Source organism: Pelophylax lessonae (genome assembly GCF_965119305.1).
Source record: "Pelophylax lessonae genome assembly, chromosome: 5".
Lineage (NCBI taxonomy): Eukaryota > Metazoa > Chordata > Amphibia > Anura > Ranidae > Pelophylax > Pelophylax lessonae.
The window spans coordinates 197,158,034-197,178,893 of record NC_138772.1 but is presented as its reverse complement, the minus strand read 5'-3'; the positions used below and the strand labels follow the sequence as shown (position 1 = coordinate 197,178,893).

The window sequence follows — 20,860 nt, the reverse complement described above, 5'->3', positions numbered from 1 at the left end:
CACCGTGCTTGACTGTAAGCAAGACACACTTGTCTTTGTACTCCTCACCTGGTTACCACCATGCACGCTTGACACCATCTTAACCAAGTAAGTTTATCTTGGTCTCATCAGGCCACAGGACATGGTTCCAGTAATCCATGTCCTTAGTTTGCTTGTCTTTAGCAAACTGTTTGTGGGCTTTCTTGTGCCTCATCTTTAGAAGAGGCTTCCTTCTGGGAAGACACCCATGCAGACCAATATGATGTAGTGTGTGGCGTATGGTCTGAGCACTGACAGGCTGACCCCCCCACTCCTTCAACCTCTGCTACAATGCTGGCAGCACTCATACGTCTATTTCCCAAAGACAACCTCTGGATATGATGTGGAGCACATGCACTCAACTTCTTTGGTCAACCATGGCAAGGCCTGTTCTGAGAAAAACCTGTCCTGTTAAACCACTGTATGGTCTTGGCCACCGTGCTGCATTTCAGTTTCAGGGTCTTGGCAATCTTCTTTTAGCCTGGCCATCTTTATGTAGAGCAAAAATTCATTTTTTCAGATCCTTGGAGAGTTCTTTGCCATGAGGTGCATGTTGAACTTCCAGTCACCAGTATGAGAGAGTCAGAGCGATAACACCATATTTAACAGCTGCTCCTCATTCACACCTGAGACCTTGTAACAATAATGAGTCACATGACACTGGGGAGGGAAAATGGCTAATTGGGTCCAATGAGGACATTTTCACTTAGGGGTGTATTCACTTTTGTTGCCAGCGGTTTAGACATTAAGGGCTGTGTGTTGAGTTATATTGAGGGAACAGCAAATGTACACTGTTATACAAGCTGTACACTCACTACTTTACATTGCAGCAAAGTGTAATTTCTTCAGTGTTGTCACATGAAAAGATATAATAACATATTTACAAAAATGTGAGGGGTGTACTCACTTTTGTGAGATACTGTATATACAGCGGTTAAAATAAGTATTGAACACATCACCATTTTTCTAGGTAAATATGTTTCTAAAGGTGTTATTAACATGAAATTATCACATGTGGGTAACCCATGCAATCCATACATACGAGGAAACCAAATCAAATAAGTTCAGAAATTATGCGTAATAAAATGGACTGAAACAGGGAAAAGTATTGAACACACACTGAAATTTATTTAAAGAAACTAGTTGCATGCATTGCTCAGGTGTGATTTTGGCCTGTTCTTAAACACAGTCTTCAAATCTAGAAGGTTCTGTGGGCCTTGTCTATGAACTCTGATCTTTAGTACTTTCCAAAAATGTTCCATTGGATTCAAGTCAGGTGATTGGCTGGGCCTTTCTAGCAGCTTTATTTTCTTTCTTTGCAACGAATTGAGAGTTTCCTTGGCTTTGTATTTGGGATCTTTGTCTTGCTGAAATGTCCACCCTCGTTTCATCTTCATTATCATAGTAGATAGCAGCAGATTTTTATCACAAATGTCTCAGTATATTTTTTCATTCATCCTTCCCTCAATGACATGACGTTTGCCTGTAACTTATTCTGAAAAACAGCCCCACACCATGTTCCCACCTCCAAACTTCACGGTTGGTGTAGTGTTTTTGGAGTGATGTGCAGTGCCATTTCACATTCAAACTTGGTGTGTATCATGGCATCCAAAAGTTAAATTTTGGTCTCATCTGACCAGACTATATTCTCCCAGTATTTTACAGGCTTGCCGTGCAGCAAACTTTAAACAAGCTACACCATGCTTTTTCTTAAGCTATTTCTTTTTTTTTTTTAAGCAATGGAGTCTTGCATGGTGAGCGTGCATACAGGCCATAGTGGTTGAGTGCATTACTTATTATTTTCTTTGAAACAATTGCATCTTTCTGAACTTCTCCACAAGAGGTCCCTGGCTCTTAGACAACTCTTCTGATAATTATTTTTTATTCTGTTAGAAATCTTGCGAGAATCACCAGGTCATGACTGGTTTTTGATAAAATGACGCTCTTTCTACTTTTATATTATGGCTCCAACAGTGCTCACTGGAACATTCAGAAGTTTAGAAAACTTTCTGTAACCAATGCCATCAGTTTTGCAACAATAAGGTTGTGAAGGTCTTGGGAGAGCTCTTTGCTTTCATGAGATGATTCTTGTGTGACACCTTGGTAGCGATACACCTTTTTATAGGCCATTTGTTGAGACTGAACCAGCGGATATTAACTTGCACTGGCAAGGGGCAAGATTGCTTTCTAAATACGGATACATTTCAGATGGTGTTTTGGCTTTCCATGCCTTTTTGCACATCCCTTTCTTCATGTGTTCAATACTTTTTCCCTGTGTCTTTCCATTTTATTACGCATACCTTAATTTCTGAACCCATTTGTTTTGGTTTCTTTGTATGTATGGATTGCATGGGTTGACATGTGGTGAAAATGTAATGTCAATAGCACCTTTAGAAATATATTTATCTAGAAAAATGGTGACGTGTTCAACACATATTTTACCCGCTGTGCGTTTATATATGATAATATGATATATATGGCTAAAACAGTCCATCCATATTTTAAATGACTGTCAAAAGCAGAGTAGAGAAAATGTACATCTTTTAGTATTAGCAAAACTATCATGTGTTTAGTGCACAGACATGTGAGCAATGCTGAACAACAGGTCATGTTGCCTCTAGCAAAGGGTCACTGTTCAGGCAGATATATTAGCTAGCCAGTCACCTTCGGCAGATACCACATTATCACTGGTCACAATAACCAGGCACCAAATTAAGTTTTTCACAAAAAAAAATATATATATTTTTTAATTCCATTCACAGCAAACAATGGGATATGAATATTTATGTGGTATAGAACAATGCATTTTTAGAAAAAACATATGCCATAATTAAAAAAAATACTATTAGATAAAATTACCTTTAACTGTCCAATGCTCTTAAAGCGGTACACCTCGTCTTCCCATAGTTTCATATTTTTACCGAGAATTTTCTGACATTTCCTAATAATAATTAAATGAAAAATCTTATTAAAATAACAAAATTAACTGGGCTTTTGGTAAAAGAGTACAGAATACAACAGTGCACAGTTATTCCTGAAAACACTTGGGAGTGCATTTATAAAAATTTGCAGTGCTATTTGTCCTGTGGAAAGTTATTAGGCTATTTTCTCTCCAGGTGAAATGCTCTTCATACAGTAAATCAGGAAAATATTGTAATATGGCCGCAAGATCATCACAGTAAAAAATGTGTTATAATTGTCAGCTCCATCTACTGGCTATAATGCAGTATTTTCCTGATTCACTCTATTATGTATGCTGTATAACATTTTTCATGGAGAATAAACAGCCTAATAACAAATTTTTGCCCCCACAGAACAAATGTACATGAAGCTTTACAGGACAAATAGTTTTGCATAGTTTTTTTTTATCAATATACTTCATGGTTTACAACTGATTGGCTAGTCTAAGCTGCAGCTACATTGTGATTGGCTGACATAAGCACAGGACGTTAGTTAGTAATGATTTACTAAACACATAACTAAATAGTCAAATAAATATGTGCAGCGCTCACCTCCTTCAATTCATCAATTTTTATACAGACATCTATCTTAGTAAAATAATTATATTTAAACAAATATTCAAATAGTGAATGCATTAAGGTAAACAATGTTTAGGCTTTAGAACCAGTTTAACATCTGCTGATCAACAAATTTGGAAAAGCATAGTATTTCTGGTACTGGCCTTTAGGCCTTAAAAAAAAAAACAAAAAAAAACATGGAACATCTCATTCATTTAACATTTCTTTTTGTGCATGCATATAATTAGGGACACTTTGGCATAAATTGACTGAGACAGAGTCCAGCTATAGATTTGCCTTAATGTCATTTTTGAGACTCCTCTTTTTTACTTATTACTGCCCCTGGCTACATGATATAAAACTCAGGACTTAGTTGAATTTTGTACATCAGAAAACAAATAGTACATTTCTGACAAAGTTATCAATTCATTAATTTATTTTATTGTTGCTTGGAGTTGCTGTTCAAAAAAAGTCTGCATTATTTAAAAACACACTTTTCTACACAAAAGTATTTGAAATTGCTCCATAGATTAAATAGTAAAGCTGAACTGCAGTCAAGCAGCTAAATACACAGTTAAAATACATATATGGGAATTGTTCTACCCGCCAAAGTACTTCTGATTTTATTCAGCCAGTCTTGTGATCCAACCACATCTGCCTGATAGCATAAGATACTTGTCCTCCTGTGACGCAGCAGCACAGCTTAGTCAAGAACACCGCCACACCAGTCATATGATGATTCTGTACTGCACCGGTGAAATTAGTAAAAAAAAAAAAGTGACAAAAAATGTGATTTTGATAAAAAAATCCATGCCTCTTACTAAATACCTTGGACTGTTTACTTTCCAAAAAGGGGTCATTTGTGGGTTATTTGTACTGTCCTGGCATTTTTGGGCCTCAAGAAATAAGATAGGCTGTCAGTACATCAGGACTGATCATATATATATATATATATATATATATATATATATATATATATATATATATATACAGTATATATACCATAGTTTGAAGATTCTGAGTTTCCTACAGACTAATAATATACACTGATTTGGGTTATTTTTTACAATGAAATGTTGAAATGTAGCAGCCTACATTTTGGCCTACAGTTATAAAAAGAGATGGTTTGCAAAATGTTATAACAGAAACTAAGAAAAACATGCTTTTTTCCCAAAATGTTTATTGTTTATATAGCAAAAAATAAAAAACCCAGGGGCATGGTTTGACCTCGTGTGAAGATGGCAGCTTAAAGCCAGAGCTCCCGCCACCATGAGCCCTATTTGTAGAAAAAATCGGATTTTTGTAAGATCTTACCGTAAAATCCTTTTCTCTTAAGCTCATTGACAGACGTAGTCTTCTTGATTCACAAGAACTGGGTTATGCTGCCCTCTACAGGAGTAGGACTAGGCAGAAAGAAAAAACGTTCTGGCTCCACCCTAGGGGCAGTCCCAGAGGGTATATCCTCTTCCTGTCTGCTACAGAGAATCAGTTCTGTCCCAAAGCAGCAACAGAGAATTTAACCCAACCCAACTCAATGATAGAGGGGCGGGTACTACGTCTGTCAATGAGCTTAAGAGAAAAGGATTTTACGGTAAGATCTTACAAAAATCCGATTTTCTCTGTCGCTCATTGACAGACGTAGTCTTCTTGATTCACAAGAACTGGGACATCCAGAAGCAGTGCCACAAATGAGGGGTGGGATTGACCGAAATCAAAATCCAAACTAGAAGGCCCAACCGGAGCCAACCAGAAGTATCAAAGGACTCATCGAGTAAACAGATGAGACCTACCCCACAAATCCTCGAGGTAGACCAACAGTCTCCTCAAACAGTGGCCTGCAGGAACCTTGCGGCCAGAAGAGGCATCTGACGATGCCATCACATAAACCTTATACAATATTGTAAAGGTATGAACCGACGACTAAACAGTCGCCTTGAAAACCTGAACCACTGACGCCTGATGGCGGAAGGTCCAGGAAACTCTAAGCGCCCGAGTAGAATGCGCCTTAACAGGGAACGAGGGATCCCGACCCTTAGATAAAATAAGCCTATACCACCGTCTGTCTGATCCATCTAAAGATGGTCGCAGCAGAACAGGCAACCCCTTCTTAGGGCCATCCGTGATCACAAACAGTGAATCCGTCTTACAAATTGAATCCGTAATATTCAAATATATCCTGATCGCCCGAACTATATCCAAGGAATGCCATGCAAATTCTCGAGGATGATTGGGCTAAGGACATAGGAAGGACAATACACTGTCCTCATTCAATGAAACTTTGAAACCACCTTAGGAAGGAAGGATGGATTCGGATGAAGAACAACCTTATCCCTATGAACCACCAGATCTGGGGAACAACAGGATAATGCAGCCAGTTCTGACACCCTGCGTGCAGAAGTGATAGCCACCAAGAAGACCACCTTCTGGGAAAAAGTAAGCAAGGGAATCTCCCTGATATTTTCAAAGGGAGGTGTCTGAAGAACCGACAGCACCAAATTAAGATCCCAGGATGGTAACGGCGCGTGCACTGGCAGAGCCAGGTGTCGCACCCCCTGGATGAAATTCCGCACCAAGGAATGAGTAGACAAAGGCTTCTGAAAGAAGATAGCAAATGCTGAAACCAGACCCTTGATAACACTCAAGGCCAGCTTCTGCTCAACTCCCTGTTGCAGAAAAGCCAATATTCGGGCTACCGAATAAAGATGTAGATGGAACCCAAGGGATTCACACCACACAATATAAGACTTCCATGTACGATGATAATCTTTCTGGAAGTCGCTTTCCTTGTTTTAACTAGAGTAGGAATAACTGAAGCTGACAATCCCTTGTCCTTCAGCACCTGGGTCTCAATAACCAGGCCGTTTAAAACCAGCGATCGTAAAACAGGATGGAAGATCGGTCCCTGAGACAGTAGATCCTCCCTGAGAGGAAGTCTCCACGGGACGTCCGCCACCAGTCTGACCAAGTCGGCGTATCAAGCTCGACAAGGCCAGTCCGGAGCTGCCAGGATTACTGGAATTCCTTCCTCCTCTATCCTGCGAAGAAGTCTTGGCAGTAACCCAAGAGGAGGGAAGGCATACATTAGCTGGTATTGCCCCCACGGGGTGACCAGTGCGTCTGCGGTCTCTGCTAGATGATCGCGGGAGCGAGCCACGAATCTCTGTACTTTCCTGTTGAATCGTGATGCCAACAGATCCACATCCGGGGTGCCCCAACGTAGGCACAACTGGTGGAAAACTTCTGGATGGAGGGACCATTCCCCCTGATCCGGAGTCTGACGGCTGAGATAATCTGCCTGCCAATTTTCCACCCCCGGAATGAACACCGCAGAGATAGCTGGAACAAATCGTTCCGCCCAGCGAAGAATGCAAGCCACTTCTTTGGCCGCTCGGACACTCTTGGTGCCCCCCTGGTGATTGACATAAGCCACGGCCGTGGCGTTGTCCAACTGGATCCGAACCTGGCTGCCCTGGAGCTGCTCGGTCCAGTGAATCAGACAAAGTCTGATCGCTCTCAGTTCCAATACATTTATCGGTAACCTGGATTCTTCCGGGGACCAAAGTCCCTGAACGGATAACTGACCGAGAATTCCTCCCCATCCGGATAGGCTGGCATCCGTGGTCACTATCGTCCAATATATTGGCAGAAATGACTTTCCCTGGCTGAGCATTGGAGACCGAAGCCACCAGACCAGAGACTCTCTGGTCTGTTTGCTCAATTGGATCCGATAGTCCCGGGACTCCGGATTCCGATTCCATCTGAGAAGAATCTCTTGCTGACGAATTCGGGTATGGGACTGGGCAAATGGGACTGCTTCGAAGGAAGCCACCATCAACCCCAGAACCCTCATGCAAGTTCGAAGAGAAGACCAGCTGTTGGATAGTAACAACTGGACTGCTGATTGAATCTTCCGGAGTTTCCCTACCGGAAGGAAAACTCTTGACCTGACTGTGTCTAGAATTAGACCCAGATATTCGAACCTCTGGGTGGAAACCAGAAATGACTTTTGCTGGTACACCAGCCACCCGAATTCCTGTAAAGAAATTATAGTAATTTCTATGTTTTGTAGCAGAGTCTGAGGAGACTCTGCATGAAGCAGGAGATCGTCTAGGTAACCTAGAATCGATATGCCTCTTTGGCGCAGTAGTGCCAACATTGAGGCCAACACCTTCGTGAAGACCAGAGGAGCCGCGGCGAGACCGAAAGGTAACGCCACAAACTGATAGTGGTTCTCTTCTACGGAAAAGCGTAGAAACCGCTGATGTCCTGCGAAAATGGGAATGTGAGGACATCCCATGGATGCAGGAAGGCTGCTACTGTGCGAATGGATTCCATCTTGAATTTCCTTATGTTGAGAAAGGAATTGAGTGCCCTTAAGTCCAGAATTGGACGCACTTTGCCCTCTTTCCTGGGTATTGTAAATAGGTTTGAATAAAACCCTTGAAAACGTTCTGTCCAAGGAACGTGGACTACCACTCCTTGTTGTAGTAAATCCGTGACTGCTCTCCGCAGATCTTCTAAACGATCCGGGGATAGTCGGATATTGGAAGGGAAGAATCGCGCCGGTGGGAGAGATCGAAACTCGATCTTGTACCCTGACCTTATGACTTCGCAAACCCACTTGTCCGGGATTCTGGAAAGCCATGGATCCGGGAACCGGCGAAGACGTCCCCCCACCCCAATTATGGGTGGGGGCGCACCTTCAGGCTTTGGACGATTTATCTTCAGGTCTGGAGGGGGCGGGCTTTTGCTTGCCCGACCAACGTCCCCTGAAGCCTCCTGAAGGAGCTTTGGAGGACTTAATTTTTTCACCCGCGGGACGAAAAAACTTTTTTGTGAGCAGAGAAAGAAGGCCCTCGTCTTTGACGAGTTCTTTTACCCTTAACATTTTGCGGTAAAAAGGTGCTCTTTCCACCCGTGAGATCCTTAATGATCTCATCTAAGTTGGCTCCAAATAGACGCTCTCCTAAAAAGGGGATATTAGCTAATGCTTTTTTGGAACCTTGGTCGGCTAACCAACCTTTTAGCCACAGTGTACGCCTGAGAACCACTGCTGAAACTGATGCTCGCACCAATAATGGAGGGGCGTCTAACGCCGCATCACACACAAACTGTAACCCCTATATCATTTGTTCCAACAAATCTGATACCGCCTGAGGGACCTCTTCTAAGTCCCGGCGTAACCACTTGGTCCATTCAGTTACAGTCTGCGAAACCAGACCAATAGCAATTATTGGTCTGAAAGCTGATCCAATCAAGGAAAACATGGTGCCAGACATAGCTTCTATCTTGCGATCCACTGGATCTTTAAAAGACGGAGCGTCTTCTAAAGGAATAACCGTGGCTTTATTCAATCTAGCAATTGGTGAATCCACCACAGGTGGTTCTGTCCATTTCTTAATGAGGGTTTCCTCAACGGATAACGCCTGTTAATGCGTTTAGAAATAGTAGAGGTGCGTTTTGGCAGACTCCATTCTTCTTTGATTGGATTGCCAAAACATTTGGGCAATGGAAAAACCTTCGCCATTTTCATGCGTTTTTTAGTTCCAAAAGGGATTTCAGTTTCAGCTATTTCCGACGGAATACCCTGTAATCTTAAGGTTTCTTGAACAGATACAATGAGTGTGTTTACCAACGCTTCCTCTCGGGCTATGGCTGATGCCGAAACATCCTCCTCACTGTCTGAAGAGACAGTACCCGAGACACCAATCCCAGATGAAGTACCTGCAACTGCCGAAATAGGCTCAGATTCTGAATCCGAAGTTTCAGATAATAAAGGGTTAGGCGGGGGTCGCTTTCTTGCGCCCTGTCCCTGACAAGCCACTTCCACCCGGGACACAAAAGTTTCCATAATAGCTGACAATGATTCAACCGTCAGTGGGGTGCTGGAGGATCCTGCAGACACCTCGAGGGGATCCGGTGGAGATACATGAGTGGCAGGGTCCATGTTAATTCAGGACACCTCTGCCAGAAAAAACAAAAAACTTTCTTTTTTTTTTTTTTTTTCAAATAAAAAAATACCTCTTTTTTTTTTTTTTATGTGTCTCCCCCTAGCGCAATAGCGCCCCTCAGAGTACCTGCTTCTCGATCCCCACAGAGAGAGAGAGGGACCCCCAAGGCTCACCACCCGATGCAGAGAAGTTTCCAACCAACTGCAGTCAGCGTCTGTCTTTTACAGACTGGAAAGAGCTGTGTTTGTTTTCCCGGGTAGAAGGACGTGGCTCCGCCCCCTGTGTACGCCTTCCGGCGTTCCCAGCTCTCCACGAGGTAGCTGGGCTCATCAAACATGGCCGCCCCCATACAGGAGACAATAGACTCCAAAAACATGGCGGCCGGCGTGACCTGAGGACATACATGCACCTGGTCTACGGCAAAATGGCGGCGGACCGCCGAAATCGTTTTTCCCAGCACATCCACCTGCATTGCTAAGTGGCGGTTTATCGATCTGCAGGAGATACACTACAATTAAGGTAGGATTATACCTCCTATGTCTGCTGTAATACTACAGTCTGCTGGGTAGAGTGTTAGCTCTCAAACCAAGTCCACTTCCCACCAAACACATACTGTATTTACAAGGGGGACTTTTAGTGTCAGATATATACTGACCATGTATGGAGGGGCCCATAATTCATACTGCCTCATAACGAGGAAAAAAGGGAACGTTTACTCACCATACCGAACCGACAGGCACCCTCTCTTCACAATACCCTCTCCACCGGGGTGGGGGGTTGTGGACCACTCCGGACGCCTCGACTCTCTGGTTCCTGGCGTCCAAGCGAGACTTAACTCGCAAGGTCAGTCCCTCCAATGGGACTCCGTCGCGGCCGACCCAGCGCGGAGCTCTGGTCTGCACGCGCTCGTAGGCAGAAACCGGGGTGACCACTGGATCTCAACATCCAGCCCGTCGCCCGGCCCCGCATACTTACTTGAATGTGTCGCGGCCGACCAAGCGCAATGCAATGGTCTGCACGCGCTCGTAGGCCGGCTGGGGTGACCACTAGTGTCGCCCAGTCCGGCGTTTTTGCTTGAAGATCTCACAGGAAAAAAAACACTGGAGAAAAACTACCTAAAAAATATTTTTTCTAAAGAAAAAATCTTGCCAGGACCAAAAAGATCCCAGCAAGGAACTTAGGTCCTTACTCCTGACTAGACAGAAAAAAACTGATTCTCTGTAGCAGACAGGAAGAGGATATACCCTCTGGGACTGCCCCTAGGGTGGAGCCAGAACGTTTTTTCTTTCTGCCTAGTCCTACTCCTGTAGAGGGCAGCATAACCCAGTTCTTGTGAATCAAGAAGACTACGTCTGTCAATGAGCGACAGAGAAAAGAAGGTATAAACTGAACACACCAGCTTGAGATTATGGGGACAGCATCCAGAAGCTCATCGGCAACCAGATCCTGCTCCCCATGTGATTCGGGAGGCAGGGTGAGTAAAGGCCCGTACACACGATAAGAAAATCTGTACGGAAAATTCTTTCGACGACCGATCTGTCGATTTTCGGATTGTTAGTATGGTGCTTTCGACAGCCGACTCCGACTTTTCGGCTGACAAAATCCTGATGTGCAGTCTATATAATTTTTGTCGTCCGTCAAAACATCGTCCGATTTTCCTCTCATTAGTACAGATTTCAACGGAAAAAATCTTAAGAGCAAGACTAGGCATGCTCAGAGACGAAAGAACACATACAAAATAATCCAGCACATGACATCACTTCTGAAGTAGAATTCTGTCGTACGGGAAAATTCGTATGAAAATAACCTCTTCACTTTCCACATCAGACTAGCATGCCACAAAAAATGGACGACAGATCGTTCGATAATCTGATCGTGTGTACGGGGCTTTAGACTATTATGGAGATCTTCGGTATACAGCCAAAACAACATGGCGGGGTTCCATCACGGACAAACACAGGCCGCATTGCAGGCTCTGGCAATTCCGCCCAACACCCCTACAACACAAGGCAGGGGCACAACATCCACAATGCCTCACCAACAGCAGCTCAGCATGGATTGCCTGCACACTATCGCTGCAGATAATAAAGACACCCTCAGCGCTGGCATTTCCAACCTCTGCATTGCCATCAAGACACTTACAGGTCAGGTGCATGCAGCAGAAAAGGCTGCCTCATGCCATGAAACTGCGATCTGCCGAGTGAGCCACAAAATAGACACACACACCCTGCAATTAAGAGATCTCCAATGGCACCTGGAAGATCCAGATAACAGGGGCAGGCGCCACAACCTAGGGATCCGAGGCCTACCTGAATCGGTAGACACAGACCAGCTCTCACCTACAGTAGTGGGATTATTCAACAACCTGCTTGACCGCCCACCACTTACTCCTATTAATATGGAACGCATCCACCGTGCTCTTAGGCCCAAAGGAAGGGATAGAGATCCCCTAGGAACGTAATCTGCTGCCTGGAGGATTTCAAAATTAAGGAGGACATTCTGAGAAAAGCTAGAAATAGAATGCAATTAGAACATGGCGGCAACAACATCCAAATCTATCAAGATCTGTTGAACAATACTCTTAAACACCACAGAGACCTACGCCCCCTGCTCGAAGTTCCTTTAATTGATGCACTTGTTTTTGTACCTCTGCTGTTGATGTCCCTTCGCAGACTTTCTCCCCCGTGAGTATACTGACCAACTGTATCCCCTGTTTCTTGCTAAGTGTTTGCCTCCACCATTAACTGCAATAATTCTCAACATCCCTGAACTCTAACTCACTCAGCTAACCGCCTATATCCATAGGAAGATGGCATATACTCATCCGAACAGGCACCCAGCAGTTCCAAACTATAGGGGGCAAAAAACAAAACAAAAAAAAGTAAACAAAATGAGAGGACTTACCCTTTTGCAAAAGACAGAACCGAATTTCGGCTCTTCTGACTCTACAACAGATCACACGGTACCACACCAGTGACTCTATATCCCTGACCATATGTCTCTATCCAAGACCATATGTCACACATGCCTCAGTACAAGAGAAGAACCGCCCATGTGCACTACAAGACATTGCATTCTTAAACAAGTTCCATAAACAGTTACATAAAATTTAAGGAGGGGATGAGAATTATGCCCAGCGGTACCTCATCAGCTGAAACCCTATCAACTGATAAAGGTCCACTTCACCTTAAAGTGATTGGATTGCATTTAACCTGATTCCCAAAGCTTACAGACACACAGATCCTAGACACCATAGGGCAGTGATGGCAAACCTTGACACCCCAGATGTTTTGGAACTACATTTCCCATGATGCTCAACTACACTGCAGAGTGCATGAGCATCATGGGAAATGTAGTTCCAAAACATCTGGGTTGCCGAGGTTCGCCATTACTGCCATAGGGAGATCCATATTTCTCCCCTTTACTTGTGCTCTACACTGTGTTCCGCTGGGCATCCTCCTCATCCATAATGTGTTTTCCTTAAAGAGATTACTCGCATGTCTGTAACAAACTTTCAGTACAAAATCTAACATCATAGTTGAGAGAAGCTCAAACAGATGCACAACTGAGAATAAATGCAGGGCCCCACCTCCCACTGGATGGGGGGCCCCATCATCTGCTAAATTTATTCCAAATATCTGACTTTTGCCTGTGCCTTGCTGTACACCAGAACTCAACCTCATGTGATCTACTCCTACGAGTAGACTACCCACATTAGTCCAAAAAAAACCCCAAGAAAACTAAAAAAAAAAACTCAGTGGTGAATAAATACCGCTAAAAGAAAGGTCTAGTTGTGCTAAAAAAAAAGAGGGGGGTAAACCTTCAGGAGGTCAAGTGGTTAATCGCTCTCTCCTCCTGTCAGTATATTTGCATACAGCAGAGCCTGATTGGCTCTGAGATATGACCTTACTTCTTCCATTCAGAGTGCTGCTGTGCAGGGACTTAAAGAAGGCTGGTATCAAGACAAATTCAGTACATGAATTTAAAAATACTTAAATAAGAAAATTAATTTAAAAATATATATTGAACACATACCTATATTAACCAGTTCCCACAATGTCTATAGACAAATGACAGCCGGGTGGGACATTTGCCGTTCCGGGTTGACGTCATATTATGTTCTCCCGGAATGCACCACACAGGCTGCACTAAGGAACAATCGGCTAACTGCTATGTGCACTGGACATAGCGAAAGACTGATTAGTGTACTGGCCGCTGCCAGTACCATGTGATTGCTGTGACCAATCACAGCAGATCACATGAAAGCTGTACACAATGAATGGCTTTGATTAACACCATCCATTGTGTACAATTGTGCTGATCTCTGTGATTGGTCACAGTGATAACGATACAAACAGGGCCAATCACAGCTCATCTATACTATGTAATTAGCTGTGGCCAATCACAACTAACCACAACAGTAAACACTGAATGAACGAATTTCATTCAGTAAAAATGGTTGCTTATTGCTTATAACAGTGAAATTCATTGGTATAAGCAATCATAATGAGTGTGAAAAAAACACTTCCCCAGATTAGTACAGTGTTACTATGTTAACACTCTATTGCTTAGTGTTTAAAAAAATCATTAAAAAAAAAGAAAAACAAATGTAATAAAAAAAAAGAAAAACAAATGTTTAAATTTGAAAAAAATATAAATACATTTTTTTTTTCAGTGTCCCTGATCACCACCACACTAATTAAATGACGACACTGTATTGCACTGGTGACAGTAGAAGTATATATATATATATATATATATATATATATATATATATATATATATATATATATATATAAAATTTATGAAGAAAGATTATTTATTTGAAAAATTTTATAGAAACAGAGTCACCCAGTGATGTTTAAATACCACCAAACCAAAACTCTATTTCTATGAAAAAAAATTATAACATTTTTAAAGGAGTTGCATGACCGCGTAATTGTCATTTAAAGTGCAAATATGATCAAGGCTTTGTGCCGAAACACTTTAGCAGTTTTTACTGATCAATATGCAGCAATAAAGACTGTCATTTTTGGATTCTGGAGTTGCTGGCTATTTTCCGTTGGATATGTGTACAGTGGATGAAGACCCTTTAGCCTTGGCACCCAGCAGACAAACTCCATTCCATTTTTGATGTAAGTGTCCTTTGCTGAAAACACTACTTTCTTGTGTATTTTGCCTCAAATTGTGACAGCGCTGAAAGCTGTAAATTGGCTTGGGCAGGAAGGGGGTGAAAGCGTCCAGTATTAAGGTGATTAACAAACAAAATATGTGCAGCGCTCACCTCCTTCAATACATCAATTTATATACAGACATATATCTTATTTATAAAAAAAATGATACGCAAACAAATATTCAAATAGTGAATACATTAGGTAAAAATGGTTAGAATTACTTTAACTAGCATGGAATAGTTGTATCTGCTGATTAACACATTTGGAAAAGCATAGTATTTCTGGTACTGGCCTTTAAAAAAATAAAATAAATAAATAAAAAAAAGCGCCTCTTCCTACACATTGGGATAAATGTTCACTTTGAAGTGACCTTTACATGGAGCATCTCATTCTCTGCCCATAGAGTACAAGATCCTTAAACTGTGCTAATGATGGGATAGGTAGCTTCCTGCTGAGGACAGTATAGCCTGCAGTCAGGCAATTTACTTCTCTTAAGTGGAATGCACAGTCTAACAATTTAAACCTGACTTCTGAGTATCTGATTACATCTTTTATCAATAAGAACAAAGTTATATTTAAGGTATAAAAGCGAGAAGGAAAGCTTGCTCAAGCTCATGCTTCCAAAATGCTTAAAACTTGCTCATAATTTACCAATTTCTATTCCTGCAGACCATAGGAAATATAACAGAAAACGTGGAATTCCATCTGTAAAACAAAGAACTAATACCATGTTTTACTATACCCCTTGTGGCTATGTCAATTTGAGTCTGGATAGCCAGCAGACGGATATCAGAAGTGTGTTGGGAGAAGCACCGCTCATTAGTACATCTTATACACTCTGAAGATGAGATTATTAGGTCTGAATGAGTATTATTGTTAGATGTCAGCAGTGCTTTTATGGCGGCAAAGGCACCATTACCCAAAGATATACACAACTCCCTTTCTCTTAATAATCTCAAAAAAAGAAAGAAAAGAAAACTGCACAACACAACTGGTAACAGGCTTCAAAGCCTAAAAGGACCAACACCACAGGATAACAGGCTGCACAGTAAATTGAAACACTACATACAATATTCAGCTACTGCTTAGGTATGGATTTTTACATTGTGCTAACTATACTGTATGTAGAACATCATTTTTTTAAATAAATTGCCAGAAGGTAAACTTTTATTGCAGAACAGACTATGTCGCCCTTGCCAAAACAGATTCTGCCTTGCCTGTTAGCAGCTTTCTTCTGATTATACACTGAGCTGTGCATGTGCAACAGAGCGACAAGGGAGACTGCATATGTCGCATCACTGCACATTATCGAAAAAGCCCAACCATGATTTTTGGTAATAACTAATAAATAATGTAATTATTAGTATTGTGGAAACAGGAGTGTGCAGGCGTTTGTGAAATTCCTCCAAACATATTCAGTCAGCAACTTTGGTTCTTTTCCAGAGAGCGTACCATTTACTGGATCCCAGTGACAGGATGACAAAACTCAACAGACTATTTGCAAAATAATACAATAATCGGAAGCCTCCAGAGTCCCATCGTTGTTCTGACATGTAGCATATAGGCACTTCATCCATCCTACATACTGTATATGTCCGATTTATATTACGGCTGGTAAGTTTTTTTTTTTTTTCATTCAACCTGGCGGGCTAAACGGAAAAAAAAAAAGCTCACAAGAAGCTCGCTGTACTAACTATGCAATGCTAGTACAGCGATCTCCACGCTGTGCTATTGTATTCTAAAAGGGGGGTGGCCCCCTGCTAGAACACACCAGTCAGTGTTAGCAGCCTCGCTGCCAGCGCTGGTCGGATGCCGATCAGCTGCTGGTTTTCCAGCATGCTAATGAGATCAGCTTCTGTCAAATAAGGACCTTTACACACGGGTAGAATTTCAGCCGGTTTCTATTGTACCAGCTGATATTGGCCTGTGCTCCTAGGTGGCTTTCACACATGCAATAATGTGTAATATACAGTATCTTAAGACCATTCCTTCCACACTACTTTTGTAGCAATCAAAATCTTTTCTTGATATATAGTTTATTTCCCTATTTCCTTATTTACTAAGATGTAAAGGCAGCTGATTGGTTCATCAAACACCTTTAATCTTTAAATCTAAATGTAATCTTTAAATTTAAATCACCTTTAATCTTTAAAAAGTAATTTTTCTCCTTCACTGATGTGCGCTGATGAGGCATTCACTGACAGGCACTGATGGGGCGGCATCAATTTGCAGTACTGATAGGTGGCATTGATGAGGAGGCACTGGTGGGCCCTGACAGGCATCACTGGTGGGCACTGATTGGCAGCACTGGTGGGCACTGTTGGAGCTGCACGAATAATCAGGACACTCATGATTAGTGCCTTGATTGCCAGTGCAGATGTCCCCGCTGAGGAAGGCCGCTTACCAGCTCTCCGCTGTCAATGCGAGGAGAGGAATGTTGATAACCAGCATTTCCTGTTTACACTGTGATCAGCTTTGATTGGACACAGCTCATCACATGGTATAGAGCCTACGTCATAGGCTCTTTATCGTGATGTACCGGCAGAATGAGAGTGCTCCTGTCTGTTTTCTTACCAAACAAACTGTATACCAGAATGTATTTTAAGAAAACAAGACAGGTACAAATACATTCCCACATCAAGCTGCCACCCCCCAAAGTGGAAAAGTAACATACCCAAAGGTCAACCAATGAGAATTAGGCATAATTGCCAACTAGGAGGAGGATATAATACACAGGCGGAAATAATAGTAAATAGATTTGAAGAGAAGGGATATAATAAATAATATAATAATAGGGTAGGCTGAATAAAATAAAATAAAAGGTTGGTAAAATGAATAGGGAACAACTGGTGGCAGAGAGATGTGATGTAGCATCCTGTACTAGATTTAACAGACAGTATAACGACATTGAATGGAATGGAGGTTAGAAAGAGGGCTAGCTTGAGATCTTATGTCACCAATAGAGAGTACAATATTTGGGAGTTTATCACCTGTGATAGCAGCCAAGTAACTAATGTTATTGAATGTCCTTCTAAATTACAATATGTAGGAGGGACTACTAGGCAGCTCTCTGTAAGAATAGGGGAGCATATAGATAAATAATATCAAAAAAGGTTTTAAAAGTACATAATTTGTCTTGACATTTTAGAGATTATTATAATAGAGATCCTGGAGTATTACTTTCTTTGCCATAGATAGAACAAAAAGTCACAGGAGAGGAAGTAATATGAAAAGAGAAATATCTAAGAATGAAACCCAATGAATCTATGAACTACAGACGCTAGTACCAGGTGGCCTTAACGTGGACATAGATCTGAATTTTTTTTTTTTTTAACCAAATCTTTATTGAGATTTTGCAAGAAAATTAAGTAAAAAACATTGTAGTGTCATAAAAGAAAAAAATATAGTGCATGGTTTACACAGGTGGAACAGGAAACATGAACAGTATTTAGATCTGAATTGTTTTATTTCTGATTTTTGAGTTTTATTTATTTCAACAGAATTCCTCATTAATGTGGAGTTCCCTTTTAATTAAGGGTGGAACCATTTCTTCCTCTTCAAGGATTTTATATATGAAGTTGGTAGGAGTCTCCTTGAACAATGGGACTACCTGTTAAGTACATATACATTCCTTATGTATCTTTATTTTATTTTAAATTGATATACCTTGAAGGATAAATATATGGTTTTTAAATTAAATGATTTATACATTTTGTAAAGACTAGTGTTGGAATATTGCAGTAAGATCTCTTTAGTAACATTTAATTTGAAATTTGTTAATTTTATAATTGAAAACTGTGTAACATAAATTAGTAGGATGCCCCCATTTAATCAGGGTGTAGAAAGGTAGGTAAAGGAGCTGTGTATTGCGAGGGTGGAGTGCATTACTATATCCATTGGGATGCAGCATAGAGACATTAACTGTCACGTAAGTAAGATAACAAAGGGTTACATAGGATGAGGGTATTTACCACTTGCCTACTGGTACTTTCACCCCCTTAGTGCCCAGGCCAATTTTTAGCTTTCAGCGCTGTCACACTTTGAATGACAAATGCACAGTCAAATGTACCCAAATTAAATTTGTATTATTTTTTTCACACAAGTAGAGCTTTCTTTTGGTGGTATTTAATCAATACTGAGTTTTTTTATGTTTTTCTAAGCAAACAAAAAAAAAAACCTAAAATAAAACAGTTTTCATAGTTTGTTATAAAATTTTGCAAAACAGAAATTTTTTTTTTTCCTGGGTGAGGCTGCACTGATAGGCACTGATGAGGCTGCACTGAAAGATGGCACTGATTAGGAGCACTGATGGGCACTGTTGGGACCGATGTCCGTATAACAGAAGTGGGTTACTGGCTTTCTTCTTCTCTCCTCAGCGTGAGGAGAGAAAAGCCGATAACCGGCTTGTGTTTACATCCTGTGATAAGCTGTCATTGGCTGACAGCTGATCTCGTGGTAAAGGGCCGCTGTGATTGGCCCTTTACCTCAATCTGCAATCACAGAGCATGCAAACCTGTGCGTTGTGGGGGGGTGGCACAGGCAGCGTGATCATGGGAGGACATCCATAAACTCCCTTCCGTCATTGTAAGCCCGTGCTATAGCCATCTTTTGGCTATAGTGCGGGCAGGAAGCGGCTAAGGAGCAGAACTACCATCGTGGCACCACTTCTGACAACATCTGAGTGACGAAACACATTGGACGGGGTTTGCTGCATCATTTCCCTTTCTGAACTTCTGGTCGATAAAACGCAGATGGTTTGAGGAAGTAATAGATGTGCTGTAGCTCGTGTAATGCGAGCACCTATCTTTGCAAGTGTGGACAAAGGAGAGAAAACAAGCGCTCTTAGAAAAGGGCTTACAGGGGTGGAGTAAAATTACAATGAATAAAGATAAAAAGACTCTATTATAGTTCATGTAATGGAAACTTACATGGCCGTGAATAGGTAAAGGGTATACAAGTCCATGGTTGAAAATGTCCCAAGAAGAGTCACTATATAAGGAGGAAATGTGGATTCAATACTGGATTCAACACCATCAGCTCCGGTGACGTCACGCAGCGTAAGCTGCGTTCCAACCTGGTCCCTGGACATCAGCCAAACCCGGAAGACGGAAGATCCTTTGGCCAGCTTCTTCCCGTCAACGGACTACACCGCACCGGCTACAAACATCTTTCTCTCTGGGACCTTTTGGATTTACATCTTCTTCACGCACCGCCGGAGCTGTTATAGCCTACCATTGTTTTATACCATGTGAGTTTATACTTACTGTGTCTACATTATTTTAATAAATACTGCACTTAGAGGCGCTCTGTGTTTCTCTTCCTATCTTTGTAAGTGTGTACTTTTTAAGCATGATGTTATATAGTACTATTGGGGGCTGCCTGTGGGTTTGTTCTCTCCCTCGCATGCATGCATCAAGGGGAGGACTAACTGAAAAAATCTTAGCGGAGTGGACTGTCAGAGCTCTGGTGAGTGCGGGACAACAAGAGGGGAACAAGGAGTATTGCACTGAGCATAGAAGAATTAAGTCACTTCATTTACAAGTGGATGTTCTATTAAGCCAAAACTTTTGAATACCTGCACTGTTTAGAAGGACTAAGCACAATTCCCTTTCATATATTTTGCTTCATATATTTGCATGTTTGCACCCACATTTGTTAGATTTTTGGAGTATGTGTAATGAGATGAATATGAATATTGAAGGGGCCTTTTATAATATGTACAATAGCGAATTTGAGTTTTTTGGATGGGTTTACCTGTAAAGGCACATAGTATTTCTTATAGCACCTATAAAGGTTAGCACTCAGCACTTTAACCTAGGATCTAGTTTTGCACTATTGGTAACAGTCATATATAGTAAACTAGGCATAATATAATTGTAATACAATTTTTCGTTGTTTACCTAGATGTCTTAACATTTTAGGTAGGCTCTTCTCCTGGCAGTCTTTCTGGTTTAGGACAGAATGACAACTGTGCCTCTAGTTTAGGAAAGAATGACAATCTGAACTCCATTCATGCGCCTGGAGGTGGGCGGACCTGACAAAGCGTAATAAGGGGGTCGTGCTACCTAAAGTAGGAAAAGGCACCTGGTGATGTCCGAAACCAAGATGGAGTCAGCAGGATAATTCTGGATTCGCTGGCTAGGTGAGTATGTATCTTCTGTTTTATACCAGCGCATAAAGGAAAGAGGGAAGAAAACCC

General features: G+C 41.7%; 1 protein-coding gene across 1 annotated transcript in view; it reads right to left on the bottom strand.

Annotated features, from left to right (window-relative positions):
- The window catches only part of VPS41 (VPS41 subunit of HOPS complex), a 493,288-nt gene that overhangs the window by 106,479 nt on the left and 365,949 nt on the right, over positions 1-20,860 (bottom strand). Inside the window, exon 16 of the mRNA XM_082258639.1 lies at positions 2,878-2,959. Within this exon, the coding sequence (XP_082114765.1) occupies positions 2,878-2,959 (82 nt within the window). The remainder of the gene's footprint in view (positions 1-2,877; positions 2,960-20,860) is intronic.